The 24,811-nt window shown below is 28.3% G+C and overlaps 1 protein-coding gene across 1 annotated transcript; it reads left to right on the top strand.

Annotated features, from left to right (window-relative positions):
- The first annotated feature begins 4,631 nt into the window (after window positions 1-4,631).
- Window positions 4,632-24,595, top strand: LOC100207676 (uncharacterized). The gene is made up of 11 exons (XM_065793578.1): window positions 4,632-4,770; window positions 6,101-6,206; window positions 7,619-7,808; window positions 9,497-9,614; window positions 12,946-13,113; window positions 13,385-13,489; window positions 16,450-16,576; window positions 23,042-23,167; window positions 23,404-23,564; window positions 23,648-23,718; window positions 24,255-24,595. Coding segments are annotated over exons 2-11 (1,224 nt in total). The 5' UTR covers window positions 4,632-4,770; window positions 6,101-6,205; the 3' UTR covers window positions 24,412-24,595.
- Window positions 24,596-24,811: the final 216 nt, after the last annotated feature.

The raw sequence follows: 24,811 nt of genomic DNA, 5'->3' as shown, positions 1-24,811 counted from the left end.
CACATTATGACAGCCGATTTGCTTGATTGATGCTCATCCAGCAATCAAGACCTGCTTTAAAACTGCTAACTGATTGTACTTTAACCAACTTGCTTGGAAAGCTTTTTTATAAATTGGCCGATCTAATAAATAAAAAGTTTTCACGAAATGCTTGTTTAGTGATTTCTTTGACATATTTAAAGCTGTGACCTCTCGTTTGAGTTTGTTGAATACTAATTTTTTTTTTTTAATATTATTATTAATATTATTGTTATTTTAATATTAATAATATCATTATTAAAAAATTTTATTAGTAAAAATTTATTACCATTTTGTATTATGGTATATCATTTATATTTAATATTTTCGTTATTGCATTTTAAGGTTTGTTTATCTTTAAATAACCGACAACAGGTTGCTGGAATTGAAAGTGCACACACATGAATTTACAACAGTTTTAAAAATTGAAATCTAGAATAGTAACAATTGTATACATATGTCTGTGTTTTTTACATAAATGTTTTTAGACCTTAAATATAATTACTGTATTAGTAAAAAATATATTAGGAAACTTTTTATAATTTTATTTAAATTATTTAATTTTTATTGTAATTGGAAGTTTCTATATTGAATTAAATTATTATAAATATTTAATTAGTTTTCAATTAAAAGTTAAAACGTTTTTAAAGCTTGCTAAAAAATCCATCCCGATCAAGTTAGTTTGTATAAGTAGTACTGGTTGTATCAGGTGTTGAATATCATAATAAAATAATCTATATACTAAAAATAAGGACTATTTTGTAATGAAATCTCAGTTTTATCTGGCTTAATTCCTTTCTAATTTTAATAAAGGGATTAATAAATTATTCAATACGATGACGCAGTAAATTCTTTATTTTACCAAAAAATAGCAAAAGCCGCCCAGCGTAATAATTCCTTTATTTTAACGAATTGTTTATTGCACGAACGGAATAAATCCGTAATTTCAACGGGCGGACTTCAATCCGTTAAAATTTTAATCCGTTAACATATATAGAAGCATTTATTTCGTCATTTATAATCATTTTACAACAATCTTGCTGTACAAATTTTATCAATAAAATTTAAATAAAAAAAATTAATAAAAATTAGAAGACAGTCTTGTCATCAAGCCCTTAAAGTAAGCGTAAAATATTTTTTACAAAGTTCTCATTATATAAATTTACAAATGCTTGTTATATAAAACAAGTTAAAACATAATTACAACAAGAATACGACAAATTGCAAAAAGTAAATAAATACATACAGTAAGAAATATTACAAGATTTTTTTTTTTTCCATTTAAAAATACAAATATATGCTTGTGCCTGTTAATTCAAGCAAATACTGTTTAACTATATTTTAAAAATAATTTATTGAAGTTATACTTTTCATATTTTCATTAATAACTATGTTCCACAGACGAGGCCCTCTATATGAAATTGAGTAATCAGATGTTTTAAGAGTTGACTTAAGTAAATTAAAATTATGGATAGAGCACCTCGTTAAGTATTTATGATTAATTTTTAGAAATCGGTTATTTAAGGATTTTGGAAACATGTCATTTTGATATTTAAACATGAATAACAAGTTTTGGAACACGTTTAACTCATAGACATTAAGAGCTTTTATTTCCCGGAGTAACGGCTTGGAATGGGCTTATTTATGCACATTACATATAATTCTACTGGCTTGTTTTTGCTTAATATATATATTTTTTAATACTGAACGGCAAGTACTTGCCCAAGTAATATTACAATAGCTTATGTAGCTATGGATAAAAGAGTAGTATATATCTATTAATTATTTTTTACTTAGTAGGTGTTTTGTTTTACGCATAATGCCTATAGTTTTAGAAATTAACTAGCATAACATAATTTTTCCAATTAAGATGCTCATCAAATAACGGAAAACCCGTTGGTGCAATAGGGACAGATGCAGTTCGTTGTATACAGTGCTAGCCAAAAAGATCCGACCAATAAGATTTTTAGACAGAAACGTAATTCTCAGCTACTCAGCTAGCACACATACGTTGATAAAACGTTAGAACAATGTGCGTTGCGTTGGGCCAACATCAACCGCCAACGTTGTTTTTATATCATTGGTTACAAATGCGACGTCGCCAATAACAAAAAAACAACGTTGCCCTAACGTTGTATTTTAAGTCGGCATCGCCTAATATTTTATTTCAACCATTTTGATGGATCAACATTGCTGAAGACGTTCGTTTATGCTTATTATTCAAATGAGCTTGCATCTGATTAAAGACGCATTATTTATGTTTATTTTTCTTGTGGCTTGATGTTTTGTTATATAAGAAAAAGACATATATATTAGCAAAATATATTTTCATAATCACCTGAAATGTTTGGATGAAAAATAATTCTTATAAATTATACAAATATATACTTGTATATCTGCTTTTTTTCGATACAAACGCAACGTTGATCCACTCTATATAATCCAACGTTATTCCGATGTATATGAATCAACGTTGATCTAATGTATATAATCCAACGTTAAACTATACACATTGGATTAAAATTGGGTTATAAACATTGGATCAACTTTAATCCATATATATTAGAGAAATTTGGGGATCAACTTTAATCCATATATATTAGATAAATATATATTAGATAAATACACAAATGGTCAACGTTGATCCATATACATTGGAATTTTTTAAAAATATGATATTATCATATAACTGATGTAATATTTACGTTAGTTATATATCACTCACAGAGATTGAGTTTTCCTGCAAAACTCTTACTGTTATGTAAACAACATGTTCAAAATTTAGCCCTTTTTTATTGTTGAATTTTTAAATTATCATTTCGCTCTACTGAGTTGAAAATTTTTTTCACAACTTAGCTTTTCACAACTTAGACTTATATTCATCGATAATTTTTAAGTTTCATATATTATCTCTCAGCGTTCAAAAATTATGACCATATAAAGTTAAAACCCCCCTCAATTTGAGGGGGTTGTAATTTTTATATGGTCATAATTTTTGAACGCTGAAAGATATTACTATGAAACTTAAAAATTATTGATAAATATAAGTCTAGTTGAGAATAGTGCAAAAAATATTTCATCAACTTGTTGCTCTCACGTTTGGGGCGAGCGTGGCAAAAATTTTAAGGCATTTTTGTTCCCAGCCTCTAATCATCTCAATTTTTTGCAAACCCTCATTATTTGATATAAGTATAAATATATAAATGCTTGGAGTTAGCTCCATGTCTGAAAGTTAGATATCTCAAAGATCAAAAAATGCTGGATCCGCCACTGCTTAGCACTATTTCAATGTTGTAAATGTTTTTTTTTTTTTTCATTTCATTTATTTTAACAGCAAAATAAAAAATTTTGCTGTTAAAATAAATTACAGATGAGTTTTACATGGTAAATATCAATAAATATTATATTTTAAAAACAGACGGGGGCTCAAAGAAGATATGGATGATGCAATATCACCTCAATCTTTTCTTGTTTAAACATTTTTTTATCGTACCATAACCAAGAAACTAGGTTATGGTACGATAAAATAATGGTAAGCTAAATTATGGAACGATAAATTATAGTTAGATAAGCAAATGGTACGACAAAATTATGGTATGATAAAACAAGGAACACTTTAGCCCACCCTTTTTTTTATAGAAAAATTCCGCGCTGACTCCAAAATATTTTTTTAAATACTTAGTTTTGGCTGTATTTGTGAACAATTAGGAAATTAAATAATAACATAATAAAGTTGTAGGTCCTTTATAAAATCTCTTTTTTTATTTAATTATAGAACTTAAGTTTTTAATTAAAAGTATTTGTAACAAAAATTCATTGTAAAAAACTCGTAAGCTTTATTTTTTTGTGTTTTGTAAAAATTGGAAATACTCTAATAACGTCTTTTATACTAATATTTGGTAGTCATCAATCATTTATACTAAAAATTAATAATTTTATAAAAAAATTGCACATTAAATTATAAAAAAAAATTGTGCAGAAAAATTTGTACAGAATAGTCATTTATATTAACATTTGGTACAGAACAGTCATACTAAAATTTGGTACACAACAGTCATACTAAAGTTTGGTATACAACAGTCATACTAAAATTTGGTAAACTATGTTGCTAAAAACTAAACTTATTAACTAAATCTATATAACTTCTTTACTTCATTTTTTAACTTTTGAAAACTTTTTTATTTTAAAAACGATAAATTTCTAATAAATTAAATAAATAATTCAAAAGAACTTTTGAATTGAAAAAAAAAACTAAAAAAAAAATCAATTAAAAGTTGAATATTATTAACATGGCTTCTTAAACTACGAAACCTTGTTTTTTCTAGAACGTATAACAAGGTTGCTATTTTTACATTAAGACGCACTTTGAAACTATTAATGTTTTATATAAAGTAACTGAAAGCATATATGAATATATAAACAGGTGTTTTGTATGCAAACTATAAAAGTTTCATAGAAAAAGCAACTCACATAAATAAGCAAGCTTATTCTTTCAGTCACTTTACCTATAAAACTTTTATAACGCAACCAACGCACGGCTTCAAAATAGCGGATAGAGTCAGCGTTTATGGATTTTTCTACGGTGGTAACTAAGCATTTACCTTGTTAGTAATGCAAAAAACAGATACAAATTTAATACCTCTAAATAAGTCATAAAATATTAAAACACCAGTTTACTATAAATATGATTAAAGAAAGTTTTTCATTTGCAGTCAAAATTTCGATCTCGTAGCCAGTTAAGAAACTTTTGAGGTATGTTTTATTGCATTTTCATTTATTTGTCATTATTGTTATCAATCAATATTAAAACTAAATAACGAATTACACAAGAATAATTAAATTTTCTTGGGAAAATGTCGTGTGTTCTTCCATAATAGTGCAGAAAAGCGAATATGTTAAAATGGTGGTTATTAATGTGGCATGTGTTACTCTCTCTCTCTCTCTCTTTCTCTCTCTCTCTCTCTCTCTCTCTCTCTCTCTCTTTCTCTCTCTCTCTCTCTCTCTCTCTCTCTCTCTAAGTTGTTTTAAGTTGTTCTTAGTTGTTAGAAAAGATAGTTCATAAAATGATAAATGGAAATCATACTTTTTACTTCGAATACACAGCCTTAATGAAAACTAATTAACAAAATAGATCAACGAAAGGTTGTAACGAAACATTTTAATAAAGCGTTTTAAAATAATCCAATTTTATATTGCACTTTATTAAAAAACAAAACTTATTTATGGGCTCCATATCTAAAATAACAAGAAAGTATTTTTTTAATTTATACTGGTAACTTTATTTCTTAAGTAGATAGATAAGAATAAATAAGAAATTAAAAAAAAAAAGAGTTTGAAATAATATTTTTTATTTCTTAAACTTTATTTTTTCTTGATCTTTTTAGTGAAAATATTTTTAAGAACATTCTGAAAACAAAGTCTTTCGAAATTAAATTTTTTTTTTTTTTTTTTGGTAAAGAAAAGAAATAGCCAAACTGGAATCTGAACATAAATCTCAACGTTTAAAACCAAGTTTGCACTTCCATGTTTACTAGGGTTTAAAACCGTTTAATTTAATAATTCAAAAAACCAACAAAAAATAACTTTTATGAATAAATAAATTTAAAAATATTTACAAAATTTTGTTGTTGTAGTTGTTGTTTACAGCTTTAACAATTGCCAGCATTTTAACACATCCATATTTTTAACTTAACATTTACTTTTCAATTTTTTTACTTTCCGCATATTTATATTCATTATTATTCTATTGTTATAGTAAAAAATGTTTTGAAACGAGCACAGTGATGAGACAAAATGATTTGTACACATGCGCACATGTATGTATGCATACATATACACGTTTAAACTCTATATATACATGTACATATATATATATATATATATATATATATATATATATATATATGTACAAGTATATATGTATATATGGAGTTTTATCACCGTACATTTTGCTTTCAAAGCAAGTTCTGCATATTTTAATATATTGCATTAAAATACTGCATATTTTAATGCAATATACTTTTGTTTTTTTAAAGTATTGTTTTTAGTTCTCAATTTATATTTAAACTCTTATCTTTTACAGAAGCAGATCCTAATACCTCAACATAACAAAAGCAGACCTTAATTTATCAAGCCAATAAAAAAGAACTTTAATATCACAAAATAACAGGAAGAAAAGCAGTTAAAAAGTATTTTTCTTATTTATTTTTCTTTTCTGAAATTTACTGCAATAGATATCTATATCTATATCTATTTCAATATATATATATATATACATATATATATAAATATATATATACATATATATATATATATATATATATATATATATATATATATATATATATATATATATATATATATATATATATATATATATATGTATATATACATATATAATTTGTATATCGTTTGATTTAGTGTTGTATTAAAATAATTCAAAATTGTAAAACTTTAAGTTTCATGCCTAACGGCAATCATCAGCCATATATTACAAAATTAAAAATTGAACGTTAAAATTACAATTAGAATTACGGTGGCGTGAGTTCTAATGACTCCATGGAAACAAAATTTTAAAAGTATTGTCATTATCAGCTTGGCAATATTAGAAAGAATCATGTCATTTGTATTTGCTTCAGTTCTTCTTTTATAAAAAATTGTAATTTATAAAAATTCTTGGTGATGGCTAATTTTTCAGGTGTTTTTGTTTCTAGGCTCTAACAGCTCAGTTCTGAGCATAAGTTTTAATAAATAATTTTAGAAACTTTTAAAACATAAGGTTTATAAAATTTCTTATAAAAATATTTTTAGAACTGTATAATTTAAAATTAAAGGAGCTTTTGTACTGGAAAGATACAGTTAGAAAAGTTTAAAAGGTTATAGAGAATTACACAACAGCTCTTTATACTTTAAAATTTTAAGTAATATTTATCCATAACATTAAAAAATGGTGTGTCATAAAGATTTTTTCATCCCAAGCAGAGCAACAATGTTCGAGGCGCAAATAGGTTTTCGAGTGTTCAAACCGAATAAATCCCAGTCATTTTGCCTTGATTTTACGCGATAGAAAAATCTATAACTCTGCATGTTCCTATTAGTTCCAAACGAAAATAAACTATTTTAAATAACTTTGATTGGATTGCTAGTCTAATTGTAACTCAGCCAAAATATAATTTCTTATAACGTTCTAAAATTGTATTTATATTTGCTCTCTCGCTAATTGGATAAAAGTTTATTGAAAGGTTTTAAACTTAGCACATGAATAATATCTTGATATAACTTAGAAAATACGTTTGTAAGTTGTAAAGAATATACGAAAAGACTCAAACTCTTATTAAAATTCTCAAATTCAAAACAATTCCCTCTCTGCTCTGCAATAATATACTAATTTTAAATGAAATCATTTTGCGTGTTTCACTTATAAATACAAAGAACAGTTTTTCATCCTTAAAATTGAACTCTAAAAGTCTACTTTATTAGAGCATGTTAATCTAAATAAAACTCTGTATGTGTTTCATTTAATATCAAGTCACAAACTTTGAAAGTAATAATTATAATACTTGTGTGGACTTGTGGTCAATATTTGTAATGTTTTTTTTAGTGTCTAATCCAAAGGTTACAGTTCCTTTGCAAGGAAATGCTTGGTGCAATAAAGGCGGTTCCATTAATCAAAATGGATTAGACGAGTGGACCGCGCCAGATGCAGTCTGCAAGGCCTACGTCTACATCTCAAAAAGCGGATCTTTGAAAGTTTCAATTAAGATGAGTGCAACTGGAAAAAGTACTATAAAGTAAGTTAGTTGATTTCATTTTCTTTATGGTTATTAATAATTAATAAAATTAGTTTGTTGTCGCTGTTTTTGCTGTTGTTATTGTTGTTGTATTTGCTGTTGTTATTGTTGTTGTTGTTGTTGTTGTTGTTGTTGTAGTTGTTATTGTTGTTGTTGTTGTTGTTGTTGTTGTTGTTGTTGTTGTTGTAGTTGTTGTTATTGTTGCTGTTGTTGCTGTTGTTATTGTTAGTTTTGCAGTTTTGAAATATTCATATATATTTTTTTTAATTTTCCTAAAACTTATAATCATTTTAAATATTTCTGAAACAACTGATCGACCAAAACAGATACAGTATTCTACTCCTCGAAACCGAAAAGCGACATTTCAAAAAAAATTTCACAAAAACTAATATCATAATTTTAGCTAAACGTAACTAATATTATTAGAAAATATCATTTAAAAATGCAATGTTACGATTATTATTTATTTAGACGTTTAATTACACATATTTTACAAAGTTGAGTTTTAATAAACAATTAGTTGATTTTTTCTGCAAAACAAGGTTTTTCAAGGTTATCTTGTATTAGTCTTTTTTTTTTCATTGGTTACTATAAAGCTGTTGAAAATAATTTTTTCACCGAAGTTGATGTAGGTGGAGGGATAAGAAACCACTTGGTAGTTTTAGCAAAGGCTAGCTTGACTTCACAACTTGAATTTTTTGTAATTCTTCCAGAAGTCAAGGCAGTCAAAGAACAATCGAGAATCCAGGTAATCAATCTTTGTCTAAAATTTGATCTTTGGTCAATTGTTATTGAGATTGGGTAATGATGTTTTTCATCAATTTAGAAAAACCGTAATTTTAAATTCTTTAGAAACTAGTAAATAGAAAACTAATTGCCCATAGTTACTTCAAATGTAACTTTTTGACGACTTACCATCTTAGATAATAATAAAAAAATAAATAATCATAAACAAATGATAAATATAACATTAACTCTTTAATAAAATCCAGAAAAATAACTAAATATCAGTAAATTATTCTTTAAACGTTGCCATAAGAATTATTTTTCTAATTTAATAAAATTTGGAATGATAAAAATGAAACTTTGGTTTTCTTTATGTCTTTCAACCGAAATTATGTTTCATACTAAATTTATAAAAAGTACTTAAAGTATATCGAAGTTAATAAATTTAATTTATAAAAACTAAAAATAAATAGGAATTAATAAATGCTTGTTAGATACTTATATCAAAATTTTTGCTATACGTTCAAATTAAAATTTCGGCTAAAGCCAAAACTGCAATCGAATTGATTTGCTATCAGAAGCTATTTTTAAAAACAAAAGAAATAAAAAAAAACTGAATATAATTGTTAGTTATTGATGACTGCAAATTGGTAACAAAAAATGATCTGTATTCGATAACACAATTTTTGGTGTCAGAGTAATGTTTAAATAATTTCTACTTGTAACAGGATAACAACTTTTACAGAAAATAGAATGACAATTTTTACTTCCAACAGGATAATATTTTTACTTACAACGAGATAACATTTTTACTTCCAACGAGATAACTATTTTTACTTCCAACGAGATAACATTTTTACTTCCAACGAGATAACATTTTTACTTCCAACGAGATAACATTTTTACTTCCAACGAGATAACATTTTTTCTTCCAACGAGATAACGATTTTTACTTATAATAGGATGACAATTTTGCAAAAAAGTGTTGAGGTCAATGTGGATCCCAACAATACTTCAAAAGAATTTTATGTGGGAGAATGGACCAATATCCCAATTGGGTATCTTACTATTCAAATTCAGGTTAGTCAAACAAACCCTTTTGAATTAGCTTGTTTTTTGGATACTTAATTTTTATTTTGCTTCTGTTAACAGAAACTTTAATAAGTTAATATCTTGCTATTTGTGATAAGAGATAATTCTAATCAAAAGCAGCACAGCAACTAGGGTTGCCAAAATTAAGACATTGCTGACCCGGTGAAAAAAAATTGTGCTAGTATCATCGGTTCTGAAAGCAAAATAGTGCACTATGTGCAACTCTATGGTTAAACCACAGTCATATAGCAATATAATAGTCATATAGCGAGTTGTCATATAACCAAAGAGTTGTATTGGAGTTGCACACTTCCACCATTTTGCTTTAAAAACTGATGATAACACAAAAATCTGATGTGAAAAATTAACTTTATTAAATCAAAATTTTGTACGCTTAAACAATCGTAACATAAGAAAAAATCACATAGATTTAAAGAAAAATTAACATAAAATAAAATCATTCTGGCTTAAATAATAAGTAGATATCTAACTAAATAATGAAGAACGATGAACATGTTTTATATTATTTCTAAAATTGTATTTTTTATCACTTTGTGCGCTTTGCACCAAAGACTTATGCTCTGGAGCTTTTAAATATAAGAAAAATTCTTCGCAGGTTATGTCGAAATTAATTCTAATGGCAAGTTTGGCTTTTTTCAAGATTCAATCGGATTCTGTTCCTATCACCTCTCCAAACAGATTCCATAATAGAAAAAATATGTTCCACAAATGCATTACTAATTCGAATGGATTTTTCTTGGAGACTATTTTTTTTATTTCGTTTAGATTATCGACCGCATTAAAAATAGCAACCCAGATTTTTTCGGTACTTAAGCAGTTAGAACCGTTCTGTAATTCAGTAACATATTGTCTAATTATATATATTTCGTCATACAATCGATCTTTAATGATTTTTATGCTTAATAAAGATGCAATTTTTAATATACCATCATATTCTAGATCTTTTTTTATTATATTTAACGCATTCAAATATTTGAAAAAACTGTTCTCATAATCGTAATATTTTTCTATATAAGTTAATGCGCGCGTGTAAACTTCTCTAGTTTCATTAGTAAACATACTTTGCTCTCTTTTGCTAAAATTTTTTAATGAAAAAGAAACCTTGCTGCCAAAAAAATTGTCATTTAGTCGGCGTGTGAGCTTCAATTTAATATCTAACATTACGTTTTTTAACTCGGTTGAAGTTACATCATTTTCTTCCAAAATTAATATTTATTCGCACATAAAGTTTAGAAAATGTGAGACGAAATATAAATATAATTCGGACAGTGTGGGTCATATCATCCTTCATTTCATCTTCTTGCATTTTTACAAATTCCCAGATAAACTTATCACATTCATCCTCTCCTTTATTAAAATAATATTTTTTTATGGCAGGCCAAGGCGCCAGTATTCTTTCGACAGTCTTAAATAAACTGAGCCATCTTGTGGGAACATTTCGTATCATTTATGCGAAATCTATGTTAAAGAAATCGAAACAAGATTGCAATTCTCTTCTAAACTTTGTACTAGATAAAAATTCGGAATATATTTTGTTCACTAAAGTTTTGATATCAAAGGATATTTTTTTTACATGCATATTTAGCAGCATTGTGCAACACATTGGAGATTTTTACTAATCAGTTTTTGAAGTACAGAATTGTATTTACCGTAATTAACGGCTGCATTATCTGCAGAATATGCTGCAACGTTATCTAAGGATAATTTATGTTGGTCGAGGCAAGACATATTTTTTTCAAACACCGCTTGAGATGATTCAAAGTCATCAAGTCAGTAAAAATCCAACAATTTGTTCTTGATGCCTTTCTCAGGTATAAAATAAGTTACAATCAATGGAAATAACCTCTATCATAAATAATATTACCTCTATTTGAGGCATTTGAAGAAATCGAGAAATATCTATGCTTTTTATTATTATTTTTAAGATCTGATAAAACCAATTCCATTGCTTTTGGACCTAATATGTTTCAGTCAAACTTGAGGACTTAGTCCGTTCGCAGTGAATTTACAAGGATAATGATGAATCTTAAAATACAACAGAATTTAATTTCATACTACACTCTAGACTGTTGTAACTATGTTGATATTTTACTTCGTGATAAACTAAAGATAACTCCGAAATTGTAGTACGTAAATTTTCCAAAGAACTTTTTTTATTGAAATATGTGGTTACTAATTGAGAACTACTTTGTGCGTTGATGGGTTTGCTGTGGCGTGTGGAATTCTCATGTGTTTAGACGGTCTTTTCTCCGTCATATTTGACAATAAATTTAATTCGACATAATTTACATTTGCCTTTAGATTCATTTTCTTTTTGTAGCCAGTTTTTATATTACTTTTGAGTTAACCACTCGTCATTAAATGAAGTAAAACATTTTTTCTGTTTCTTTGGTACGCTTTCCTGAACTGAATCTGACATTATATGGTTCTATCTATAATTTAAATAAATTTAATTAGTAAAATTCAAATAAATTATAATATGCACTGTGAGACAAAATGAAATTCATAGATCTAAATTAAAATATAATATAAAGGCGTATAACTCTTATGTAAATCAATATTATTTTAAATAAATTCATTTACAAAGCTTTTAATAAATGCATATATAATGCATATGATAAATGTATGTTATATATGTATATGTAATATGTATATTAATACGTAATATTTAAATTTAAAAAAAAACTTTAAACTAGAGTAATAAGTTAATTAGTCAACAAAATAAAATGTCAAAGTGAAAACCATATACTTCAATAAAAAGGCATTTCTAGCTACTGGGCAATGAAAATTTACATTTTATGTTGAATGGGCATTAGTAGGGTCTTAATAAATATTTCAGAAAAGAATTTTTGAAAAAGTCCCTTCTCAACTGATAATCCAAAGATATTGCGCATATTTATTTATCTTAAGTATATGCTAAATTGTATTCTAACAGAAAATAGTTTTGAAATTTGAAAAAACCCGGAAAATTTTATTGAAAACCCAGACCCGGAGATACTTCGCCAAACCCGGATTCTCCTGGTCAAAATACTTATGTTGGCAATCTTAACGGCAACTATAAGTTAAATATTTTAAACCAATGAACTAAACCCATGTATTTGATTGGTTTAATTGAAATTTTGCAAATTTTTATAAATCATTATTTAGTTTTACTTTATAATTACTATTTAATTATTTGTTATTATTTAGTCTTAAGCTCCACTCCTGTAAATTTTTATACAACACTTTTTATTTAAAGGTAATAAAGCAAATATTTAATTTAATCCGCAAAAATTTTAAGCGATTCAATTTTTTCCAGGGAGTCAAAAAAGCGACAAATAATTTTGGAGTTTTGTCAAGTCTTGTTCTCACCGGAAGTTGTATTTCTACGCAAGACACTTTTTTTGTAAAAGATAACGTCGACGAAATGTTTCATTTTGGACGAAGAGGACCTTCTGTTCATTTAGGTTATGAGATATCTAAAACGGTAAACTTTTTTACGTTTAAGAGAATAGTTTACGAACATGCTAAAACAAACTTTTTGATCATGTCAAAAAAGTGGTACAAAATTATCTCTACAAAACTATTATTTTTAATAATTTGATTTTCTAGACTGCTTAACTTATACTTTTTAATTTGCATGATTTCACGATATTTATTTTAGTCATAGGGTGGGATTTGATTAACTCTACATTTAAAATTTTAGCATATTATGAATAATTTATTAAAACAATTTTTGTTATTGTATTTTTTTTAAGGACGTTGAATGGTTTTACAGTGAGGTAACAGTACCTACAGGATATGATGTTATTGGTTCGTACTTTATGGTAAACGGATTTTCTGAAGGATATTTTGGAATGCAGGTATATACATTAAAAGTCTTTTTTTTCTCGAAATATATTTCTTTCTTAAACAATACAAAATTAAAAAATTACAATTCCTTTTCTGATTCAAGCAATGTTGAATATAATGAGTTGGGCTGCCAAAATGAACTTTTTTTGTAAAGTTCCTGAACAGTTTCGAACAATTTCGGAAAAAAGTTCAAAATTTTTCGAACTCTTTTTATCTTTTTTGTTTTTGCACCCTTTTATTTTTCATTTTTTAAAAAAAAATGAAAAATGAAAGGGTACAAGTATTACTAGAAATAGGTACTAAACTGTTTATTCTTTTATAGTAACCTACTTTCTTTCTTAACACTAGTTTAACTTAAAAAAAGACTTTTTATTTGACAAAAATAATATACATTATCACTCAAAAATTTTAATTTAAAAAAAAAAAAAAGTTAATTCATCAAAGTTATCATTTGTAACAAGCTTCTTATTTATGTTGCAAATCCTAGGCTAGAAAAAGACTTACAGCCTCCACAGATGTCAAGGGAATAGTTTTTAGAGCACTGAAAAGCATATCCAAACTTTTGGGACTTGCTTCCTAAAGAGCTATTTCTTTTTGAATTAGGTTTGATCCAATTTCACTTTTGTTGATTTTTTAATACGACATTTCAGTTCTTGAGCTAAGGTTAATTCATTTCTTTTATTTTTGGTAGCATAAGACATATCACCACTAACAAATTCTTTATCAACATTAGAATCTTCTTCACTAGGCTGGAATTATCTCTGAATAAGATTGGTGGCAAGATTTTTTATTACGTGTTTATTTTTATTTTTGTTGCCAAACTGATCATCTTGATTTAAAACATTTGGGTTAATAAAATATTTCATTAAGTACAGGGCCGAATTTACCAATAAGCTAACTAGGCTTCAGACTAGGGCCTCATAATTTTGGAACCCCAAAATGGGTTCATTAAGATTTCAAGGGAGTTATTAAAAAATATTTGTTTAATTTTAATGATTGCTACACAACAATTCCGTCTGGACAATTATTAACATTAATTATTAAGATTAATTCTGCACAAAGGAGTTCCAAAACAAATTTATATAAAAGTCGTAGCGCTAAACTAAAGAAGATACAAAAGCAAACAACAAACAGTTTAATTCTATATATACTATATAAAAGATTCAATCGTTTTGACTAATTTTTTTTATTTAAAATATATTTGAGGGCCCTTAAAAATGATTCAGTCAGGTTCAGATTTACCTAAAGGAGTAAATCTGAACCTGATTAAATGTATTAAATTATGTTTTGCCTTTCAATAATACTTTTTTAAAATTGCTGTTTTACAAGCTAACTAATTGGTGTGCTGCTCCACCTAGCCTTTGAGTTACAAATCAAGGTTTTTTCTTTTCCAAATATTTCAACGATATTTGGCTGAAGATAATTGTTGTTGCTAGGTGATCTACAAAACATTTTAGCTATTTTTCTAATTTTGATCACAAGTCTCAGATCGCAGGTCACAGATCATAGGTCCTTGAAATTTAGCTGGCAAAACGTGGTACCTTCATTTGATATTTGAATATTTTGAGCATATTCAATTGAACTTTCATCTTTTTCCTCGCTGTCATCATCATCATCATCATCATCATCATCATCATCATCATCATCATCATCATCATCATCATCACCATCATCATTATCATTATTATCATTATCATCTTCATCATTTTTATAAATAACAGATTTATCAGTATCTACAGATTGATTGACAAGATAATTGTGTGGTAATGTGGCATGGTTTTTTTTTTTAAGAAGCACATTAATTAATTAGATGAATTGCATGATTGCAACACATTTGATGTTTAGGTTTTAAGTCATAGCCAATATTTTTTATCAGATTGGCTTCATCAGTAACAGAGACAAAAATATTTTTAATCTAAACAAAGTGAATCAAATTTTTTAAGTTATTAGTTCGATAGATTTAGTATCTGGCATTGTGCCGTGCACCTTTGACATTCGAAGATATTGAAATCCTTTGTTGTAACTAATATTTAAGTTCATGTATCTCCTATTTTTAACTGATGGTTATTCATCAAATGAAAGGCTAAACTTGATTATTATTTAGAATAATTTGTTTCAATGAACAAATTATTTGAGTTAAGCCAGGAGTTTTTAGGAAAATTTGCAAATTTATAAGTTACAACTGTTGAGAAATTTTATGTTTCGTTTTAAAGCTTTTAAAAATTTTTAAGCTTTTCAAAAATTTTATGTTTCGTTTTCAAGTGTCTTGTTATTGTGGACGTAGTTGAGCCTGGAATTTTTAAAAAAACTTTGCAAATTTTAAATGGTGCAACTAGTGAGAAAATTCAAAATAGTTCCTAACCTCATACCTTTTAAATGCACTAACGTCATTTAGAGTAGCCATTTTTAATTTTGAATCAGTATTATTTTAATTTTAATATTTTTACCCGCCATTGCGTATTTGCGTTTGAAAAAAAAAAAAAAATTATGCTACCATAAATGGCAATGAACATGACATCTAAATTCAATTAAATTGACCAAAAAGATAATATATTTATTTAAATCTTTTTTCAAGATTTGAACTTTTAGGATAAATTAGTTCGAACCAAAACACACACACACACACTAATGCAAACAAATACAGACACTAAAATACTTTTAAAGTTGACTTTATTCCAAAAAATAAAAGCGCCTCTCTTAAAATAATACCGCTCTAAAAGTTTTAAATAAAATATTTACTCTAAGTTATAACAAGCTGTTGTAGCTACGTCTCCAACTCGAAAAGCAGAGACATTTTTTTATAGCTTTTGTCGTAAAAACAAAGTAAGTTTTTTGTATCTTGGCACTGAAATAACTCATTTTCAAGCATCACGTATTAACATGTCTAACAATTTATATTGTAATAAAAAAGTTTTTACAAATATAAATAATAAAAAAGGTTTTCTTTTAAATATTATTTTACTTTTTTTAGGTTAACTCTCAAACTGAACGACGTGTCTTGTTTTCTGTCTGGAGTCCTTTCACCACCGATGATCCATCAAAAATTCCTAAAGATCAAAAAATTATAACCCTTAAGAAAGGAAAAAATGTTACCATAGGTTAGTCCAACTTTTTTAAAAAACTCTGAGCTGTCTATTTTGTCTCACCAAGTATGAATTAAAAAATACTTAACGCAGGTAGATTATAATTCGCATAATATTTATTTGTTGACTATCGTAATAGCATAAGATGAGTAAAAATAACACATTTTTAAGAATTTTAAACATTTAAATAAGATTTTTAGATATATAAAATAGTATATGTATAAATATATAAGAATTTTAAATATATAAAAAATATATTTTTTTATTCTTGAAATATTTTCTAAATTTATTTTTACATTTTTCAAAAGATTTTTTTTACAATAAAAAACTCAATAGTAAATATTTGAAATAAAAGACTATACGGAGAAACATGAACGAACAAAAATATACAATATAAACCAATATAAGGGTTGGCTGTTAAATTAAAAAGTTAAGTTAATTATATTATGAGAAGTTTGTTTATTAAGCTAAAGATTCTCCCATATAATGTGGAGCTTTTTTTACCTTTTATTTAGCATTAGAAAAAATTTTGTCTTCTCGCTGAACCCGTTTAACGCTTCCATACATAAAGAGCATTTCCGTATATAAAGATTACTATTAATTATTTTTCTTATCAATAAAATAAAACATTTTCGAATTAAAATATTTAACTACCAAAATCGATTTGAAAATTGATTGAACTTACTTCGCTAGACCTTTAACTAATGCATATTAAACAATAATCCATGATATTCATCTAATTCATATCAAATCCATACTGAAGGATGATAAAGCAGAAAACAAAAAAGACAACAAAAGGACATAATCAAGCACGAAGTTGAGACAAAAAACACGAAGTCACACGAACAGTAGCAACAAACACAAAAAGCAACAATGATAAATATAATTAGCATCAACACCACAAAAAATTACACACGACTATAAAAACAAAAGTACACCAAAGTACACTATAATATAAAAAATACGCTAAAACACACTGCATTATAAAAATACGGGTTTCGAAAAATACAAATTTATGCTTGTTTAAAATATTGTTTCTGAGAATATCTCATTGTACATTGTGTTTCCCATACATTCATTCTCTTTCATGTCATCCATTTATTATCTCTTTTTTTTTGTTAGTCTTGCCTTTTAATATTATTGTTCCGATATTTGATGAGTTTTTATTTTTTATCTTTTTTATTATTGTTTTACTACTTTTATTATTTCTGTCTCCATCTTTTTTATTTTAAAGCTAATTTATGCTTATAATTAAGCTAATTTATGCTTGGTCATTTTATTTTTTACTCTTTATTTCACCTTTTACTATAAATACAATTTTTATATAAATACATATAAAATAAATAGCTGGAGCAAGAAGAACATAAGGTCTTATAACCGAGCACCATTTTTATAAAATCGTAATTTACAAATATTTTATTATAAAAACGTGAATATATAAACTAGAAGATAATATATCGCATTATTTTATATAAGTTTTAATACATAAAGAAGCAAATAGTAATTGTGAAACTGCTAACATATTCTATCGTAGCAAAAAACAGGATATAACAGTGATATAACAGTATAATAACAGTATATAACAGTATATTACACACATACACATATCATTTTGAGAGAGAGAGTTAATATCCTTTGAGAGATATTATCTTTTTAATAAACTTTGTTATATAAATTTTGATAATACAACTTGTTTTTAATTTACCTTAATTTTTTTATCTGAGTTTAACTTTAGTTAAAGGAAACATTTAAAATCTAGCATAATTTAATCCATAAATAAGAAGAACCGTTTAAATTCTTTTTTAAATAGATCTAGAGTGACATAGCTAATACAAAGATAACCATCTTTGTATTAGCTATGTCTAAATATGTTTTTCATAGATATGGCCCACGTTACTTAATTGAGTTCGAGCTTGATTTCAAAATATATTTTCGAACAATAAAGTTGTTCTCCAAGAACATTGTTCCAAAATATATTGTAGCGTATTTATGATATAAAAAATATTTTTGGCAACAATCCTAGCTTAGTTCTATGCATAAAAAAAGACTAAAATTTGATGTAAATTGATTTTATAAATTTTAATGCTCCTAGTAAACACTGTTGAAGTTTGTAAGGTTTTACTCTCTTAGTTTAAAATGCAATTTTAACATTTAGGTCTTTATTTACTGTAAAGCTTTTTTAATTGTGTATGATTGGACCTGGTCTGTGCGATGTTACAGTATGTTAAGTAATTATGAATAAAAGCAAATATAAACTTTTTAGTGATTTAAAGTTAAGAAATGATAAATTTAAAAAGCTCTATATATCATTCCAATTTTTTCGAAATTTTTTTTCTACACTGTTTATATGAAAATTCCATTGTAAGTTTTCATCTAACTCCACGCCTAAAAAGCTTACTGAAGATTTCCTTTTAATAATAGTTTTGTTTATTAAAAGATTTGGTAATTTCAATGGGATGTTATCAATTTTATTTGATTTATGGAATAATCTAAATTTAGTTTTGTCAGCATTCTGAGGGATTTTGTTACTTACAAACCACTCATTACCTTTTCCTAATTGTTCATTAGCGCGTCTATAAGGTATTTTAACATCTTTGAGTGAATAAGAAAGATTAAATTTATTTGCAAATTGAATTAAGTTTATAAGATTTGATGATAAGTATAGATCATTTATGCACAGTGAAAACAATAATGGCCCTAACATGAAACAATAATGGCCATAGCATAAATAAATAGCCATTTAATATTTAAAATTTGAATAACCTTAATATATAAAGTTACAGCAGCTTTCTGTGTGTGTTTTATTTGATTATATTTATGTGTCACTTTATTGATTAGTTTTTAATTATAAGAGTGACACCAAACATAATTTTGTAAACTATAATTAACTTTTTGGTTAAAAATGGAAAACAAATTAAAAAAAAATAAAGTAAATTACAAAAATAACATATAAAGTTAAAAAGAAAAGGATTAAGAGCAACAAAAAAAAGTTAAACAAACAATATTCGAACTGACAATATGTTGTACTCCAAAAATAAAGTACATAGCTACCCCACAAATCTTCTTCTTCTTTTTCTTTCGGCATTGCCCGTTTAGGGGTCGCCACAGCGGATCTAACTCCTCCATTTAGCCCTGTCATGACTGTCCTCCACTGACATACCAACCACTCTCACATCCTCCACCACTGCATCCATAAACCTCCTCTTAGATCTATCTCTCCTCATCTTACCCAGAAGTTCAATCCCCTAAGCCTTCCTGCGAATATAGCTCTCCTGTCTCCTCTGTATATGTCCAAACCATCTCAATCTCGATTCTCCAATTTTATCTCCAAAACATGCTACATGTGCTGATCCTCTAATAAACTCATTTCTGATCCTATCCTTCTTCGTCATTCCAAACAAAAATCTTAACATCTTCATCTCAGAACCTCCATCTCACTCACTTGTCTCTTTGTCAGTGCAACTGTCTCCAGTCCATACAACATAGCAGGTCTCACTACTGTCCTATAGATCTTACCCTTCATTCTAGCCGATACCCTTCTATCACAGATTACACCAGACACTTTGTACCATCCACACCACCCTGCCTACACACTCTTCTTTACCTCTCTTTCACTTCCTCCATTACTTTGTACCCTCAACCCTAAGTAGATAAACTCGTCGACCTTCACCAAATCAACTCCTTGTAACTGGACCTGTCCACCGTCTGCCCTCTCATTCACACACATGTACTCTATTTTACTCCTGCCCACTTTCATTCCCCTGCTTTCCGAAGCATACCTCCATCTTTCCAAATTTACCTCCACTTGCTCCCTACTCTCACTACAGATCACAATGTCATTAGCAAACATCATAGTCCAAGGGGACTCCTGTCTAACTTCGTCCGTCAGTCTGTCCATGATAATTGCGAACAGGAAGGGACTCAGGGCAGATCCCTGATGCAGTCCTACCTCCACTTTAAACCTGTCTGTCATTCCTACTGTACATTTCGCTGCTGTCACACTGTTCTCATACATATCATGCACCACCCTCACATACCTTTTCGCTACTCCTGACCTCCTCATACAATACCACAGCTCCTGTCTCGGAACTCTATCATAAGCTTTCTCTAAGTCCACAAACACACAATGTAACTCCTTCTGTCTTTCCCTATACTTCTCCATTAACACTCTCAGAGCAAACATACCATCTGTGGTGCACTTAGCTGGCACGAAACCATACTGCTGCTCATAGATCTCTACTTTTCCTCTAAGCCGAGCTTCCACTACTCATTACCCAGATTTTCAGGCTGTGACTGATCAACTTTATTTCCCTGTAATTACTACAGCTCTGAATGTCGCCAATATTCTTGAAAATTGGCACCATTATGCTATGTCTCCACTCCTCAGGCATCTCCTGACCTTCAAAGATTTTATTAAATAACCCTTTCAAAAACTCCACTGCTATCACTCCCAAACATTTCCATGCCTCTACTGGAATATCATCCAGTCCAACTCCCTTACCACACTTCATTCTTCAAATTTCAGCCCTTACTTCCTCCTTGCTCACCTGGGGAACCTCCTGATTCACAACCTCTGTCTCTTCTAACCTTTCTTCCCTATCATTCTCTTGATTGATCAGTTCCTCAAAATACTCCTTCCACCTTCCCAAGACACTCTCCTCACAAGACAACACATTTCCATCTTTATCCTTAATCATCCTAACCTGCTGCACATCCTGCCCATCACGGTTTCTCTGTTCGGCCAATCTGTACCAATCCTTTTCCCTTTCCTTAGTGTTCAACTTCTCATACAGATTTCTGTATGCCTTTTTTTTAACTTTTTGCTCTCTTTGTCTTGCCACACATCTCCTTGTACTTCTGTCTACTTTTTTCATCTTGCTGAAAATGACAATCTTTTTAGCCAACCGCTTTCCTCTTAAACTTTCCTGAACTTCCTCATTCCACCACCACGTCTCCTTGTCTATCTTCTTTTGTCCTAATGTTATACCAAGTGTCTTCCTAGCCACATCCCTCACTGTATTTGACGTCTCATCCTAGGTATCCAGAATACCACCACCCAGTGCCTGTATCAACTCATCCCTGAAATTTACACAACAGTCTTCATCCTTTAACTTCCACCACCTGATCTTAGGTTCTGCTCTCACTTCTCTCTTCTCTTCACCTCCAAAACCATCCTATATATCATCATTCTCTCTTCTTATTCACCTCCAAAACCATCCTATATATCACCATTCTATGCTGTTTAGCTACACTCCTGGTACCACCTTGCAATCACTAACCTCTAAGGTTTCTTCTCCTACAGAGGATATAGTCAACCTGTGTGCCTCTTCCCCCACTCTTATACGTCACCCTGTGCTCTTCTTTTTTCTTAAAATAAGTGTTAACTACAGCCATCTTTATCCTTTTAGCAAAATCTACCACAATTTGTCCTTTTGTATTCCTTTCTTTAACCCAATACCTACCCATTACCTCCTCACCACTGTTCCCTTCACCAACATGTCCATTAAAATCTGCTCCAAGAATAGTTCTATCTTCTATAGGAACCTGCAGAAGAACTTCATCTAACTCTCCTGAATTCTTCTTTCTCCTCCGTATCATACCTTACCTGAGGAGCATAAACACTGATGACATTCGTCACCACCCCATCAATCTCTCACTTTACACAGATCACTCTGTCACTTACTTTCTTTACCTCCATTACACTCTTACAAAACTCCTCTTTCAGAATTACCCCTACTCCATTTCTCTTCCTGTCAACACCATGATAGAAGAGTTTTAAGCCACCACCAATGCTCCTGGCTTTGCTGCCCTTCTACCTGGTCTCCTGTACAAATAGTATGTTTAACTTTCTCCTCTCCATCGCATCAGCTAGCTCTCTCCCTTTACCGGTCATAGGGCCCACATTCAACGTACCAAATTTACCCTCCACCTTCCTGCTCATCTTCTTCTCTTTCAGCTTCAGAGCTCTCTTTCCGCCTTTCCTCCACCACACAGTTACCCCACAAATAATGAAACGAAAACAAAATAAGTTTGCAAAAATGTATAAAACTGGTTGATTTAAATACCGGCAAAATTGTGTAAGCCTTAAAACACTTCAAAATTGCAAAAATGTAACTATAAAATATTTTAGTTAAACGTAATATTTCGTTAATTCTGTAAACAACAAATTGACTGTAAATAAAAAATATATTTACAATAAAAACAAAAGACAAAAGTTACGTGAAGTGTTGTTAAAGCAATTGCGTTTTTTGTTTGTTTTGGGGCAGATATTTTTTTCTCAGTTTTTTAGAGCAAAATTTCTAATCTAAATCTCAATGAATAGATTAATTTCTTAAAAAAACACTCCATAAACAATGGAGTGTTTCTTCTTTTTACAATTTTAAACTCACTTTTAAAGTATATTTTTCTTAAAAAAATCAATTTGTTGAATACGTCATTGATATAAAGTTTACATTCAATAACTGCTGTGTGAAATTTTAGGTCAGTTTGGTAACGAAGGTTCAGGTGGTCAAAGCTACTTGATTTACCCTTGGAAAGCCAATCAGACTTACAAGTTTTTGCTTGGTGCAAAACCTCAAACACCTACAAACACAACAATATTCACAGGTAATCAGTTTGATTTGCATCTTAAATTTGAACTCAATTTTATCAATTTAATCTTAATATCAATAATTGAACCTCAATATCAATAATTTAATCTTTATCAAAAGAAGAAGCATTTATGTAAACATATTTGATGTATTTAATATAATACATTAAAAAATAATGTTCATAAACAAAAAAAATATTCCATTTTATTTTTGTTTTTGACAAACAAATTTAAACAAACTTTCATTTATTAGCTTATTTCAAAGACGACAGTGTCAAGCCAGATAAGTGGAATTTAATAGCAAGTTTTCAACGGCCAAAAACAGCTACATATCTAACTGGCAATTACTCATTCCTGGAAAACTTTGAAGTAGATCAAGGAGATAAAACGAGAATGGCGCACTATGACAATCAGGTAACAATTTTAATAAAGTATAAACACTTTTTTAAAAAAAGCTCTAATAGATGTTTTAAAACTTTTTAATTTTTTTGGCCAAGTGGGTCTGCGACTCAAAAGGATCTTGGACTGAAATCACGGAAGCTACACTGACTGCGGATAACACAGCCAGGTAATTTTATTTAAAAAAAACTACTTAACAGGCATTTGATCTGAGAAAGATTTCTTTTTAATGTCTTTTAAATTCTTTAATTGTCTTAGAAAGTTCACAATACTTTGTTTCACCAAATACCCCCTTCCCTACCCTCCCACTTTCCAACCGAATAGTCATTTTTATTAGGAAGAACTATTTACACTCGTACCGTGAAAACTTTTGGAGGGTCGTTTTTTAAAAAAAAAAGTAGTTTTGAATAGGAATTATAAATCTTGCTCAAATTTTATAACAAAATTTGTGTGAAACAGTGTGTATTTAAAAAAAATAGGAGAGTTGATCGTACCCGATGACCCCTCCATCCCCCTCCTTCCCCACGGTACGGGTACGTCATTATTGTCAGAATGATAACTCTGCCGTCAGGTTTTACGTTGAAGACAAAATTAAACTAAAAGCTAAGTTCTTTTAATTATTAAAAAAGATATTTACCATACTTACATTTTTTAAATTATATATTCAAAGTTTATTTCTTAAAGTAAATTTATTATTAAATTTAGAAAGAAGTATCGCGTTGATTATTCTGGGGGAGTTATAAACAACAAATTCTTTTTGAAAAACTGTGGATTTTTTTACGATAACACAAAGTTGGATGTGAAACTCAAAAGGCCACCAAAAGGCAAAGCTCCCGCAATTGTTTTTAAAGACTTGGAATGATGATCATAAAAAACCTTTTTATCACCATTATTTGCACTTCACAATAATGTCTGTATTAATTGTTTTATAATAACTTTTAAACTAATTTTATATTATAAATATTAGTAATATTTATAATAAAATATAGATATAAAATTTGAATTGTAATACTCAATAATTTATAATTGTGGGGATTTTTGTAAAGCTAATTAAAAAAAAGCTAAAAAAGATAAATTTTTGTTTATTATGGTTTACTATAATTGTATTATCAAAATTAAACTTTGTTTTTAACAAATTTTATAAAAAGCTTCTAAGAGCATTGGTCAACAATCAAAGCAACTGATGATATATATATAAAACCAATTATATTAAATAAAAATTAACTGATAATATAATCACTAACAAAACTTAATGGCAGTTT

Source organism: Hydra vulgaris, chromosome 03, assembly GCF_038396675.1.
Source record: "Hydra vulgaris chromosome 03, alternate assembly HydraT2T_AEP".
NCBI classification, from domain to species: domain Eukaryota; kingdom Metazoa; phylum Cnidaria; class Hydrozoa; order Anthoathecata; family Hydridae; genus Hydra; species Hydra vulgaris.
This window is presented reverse-complemented; position numbering and strand designations above follow the sequence as displayed.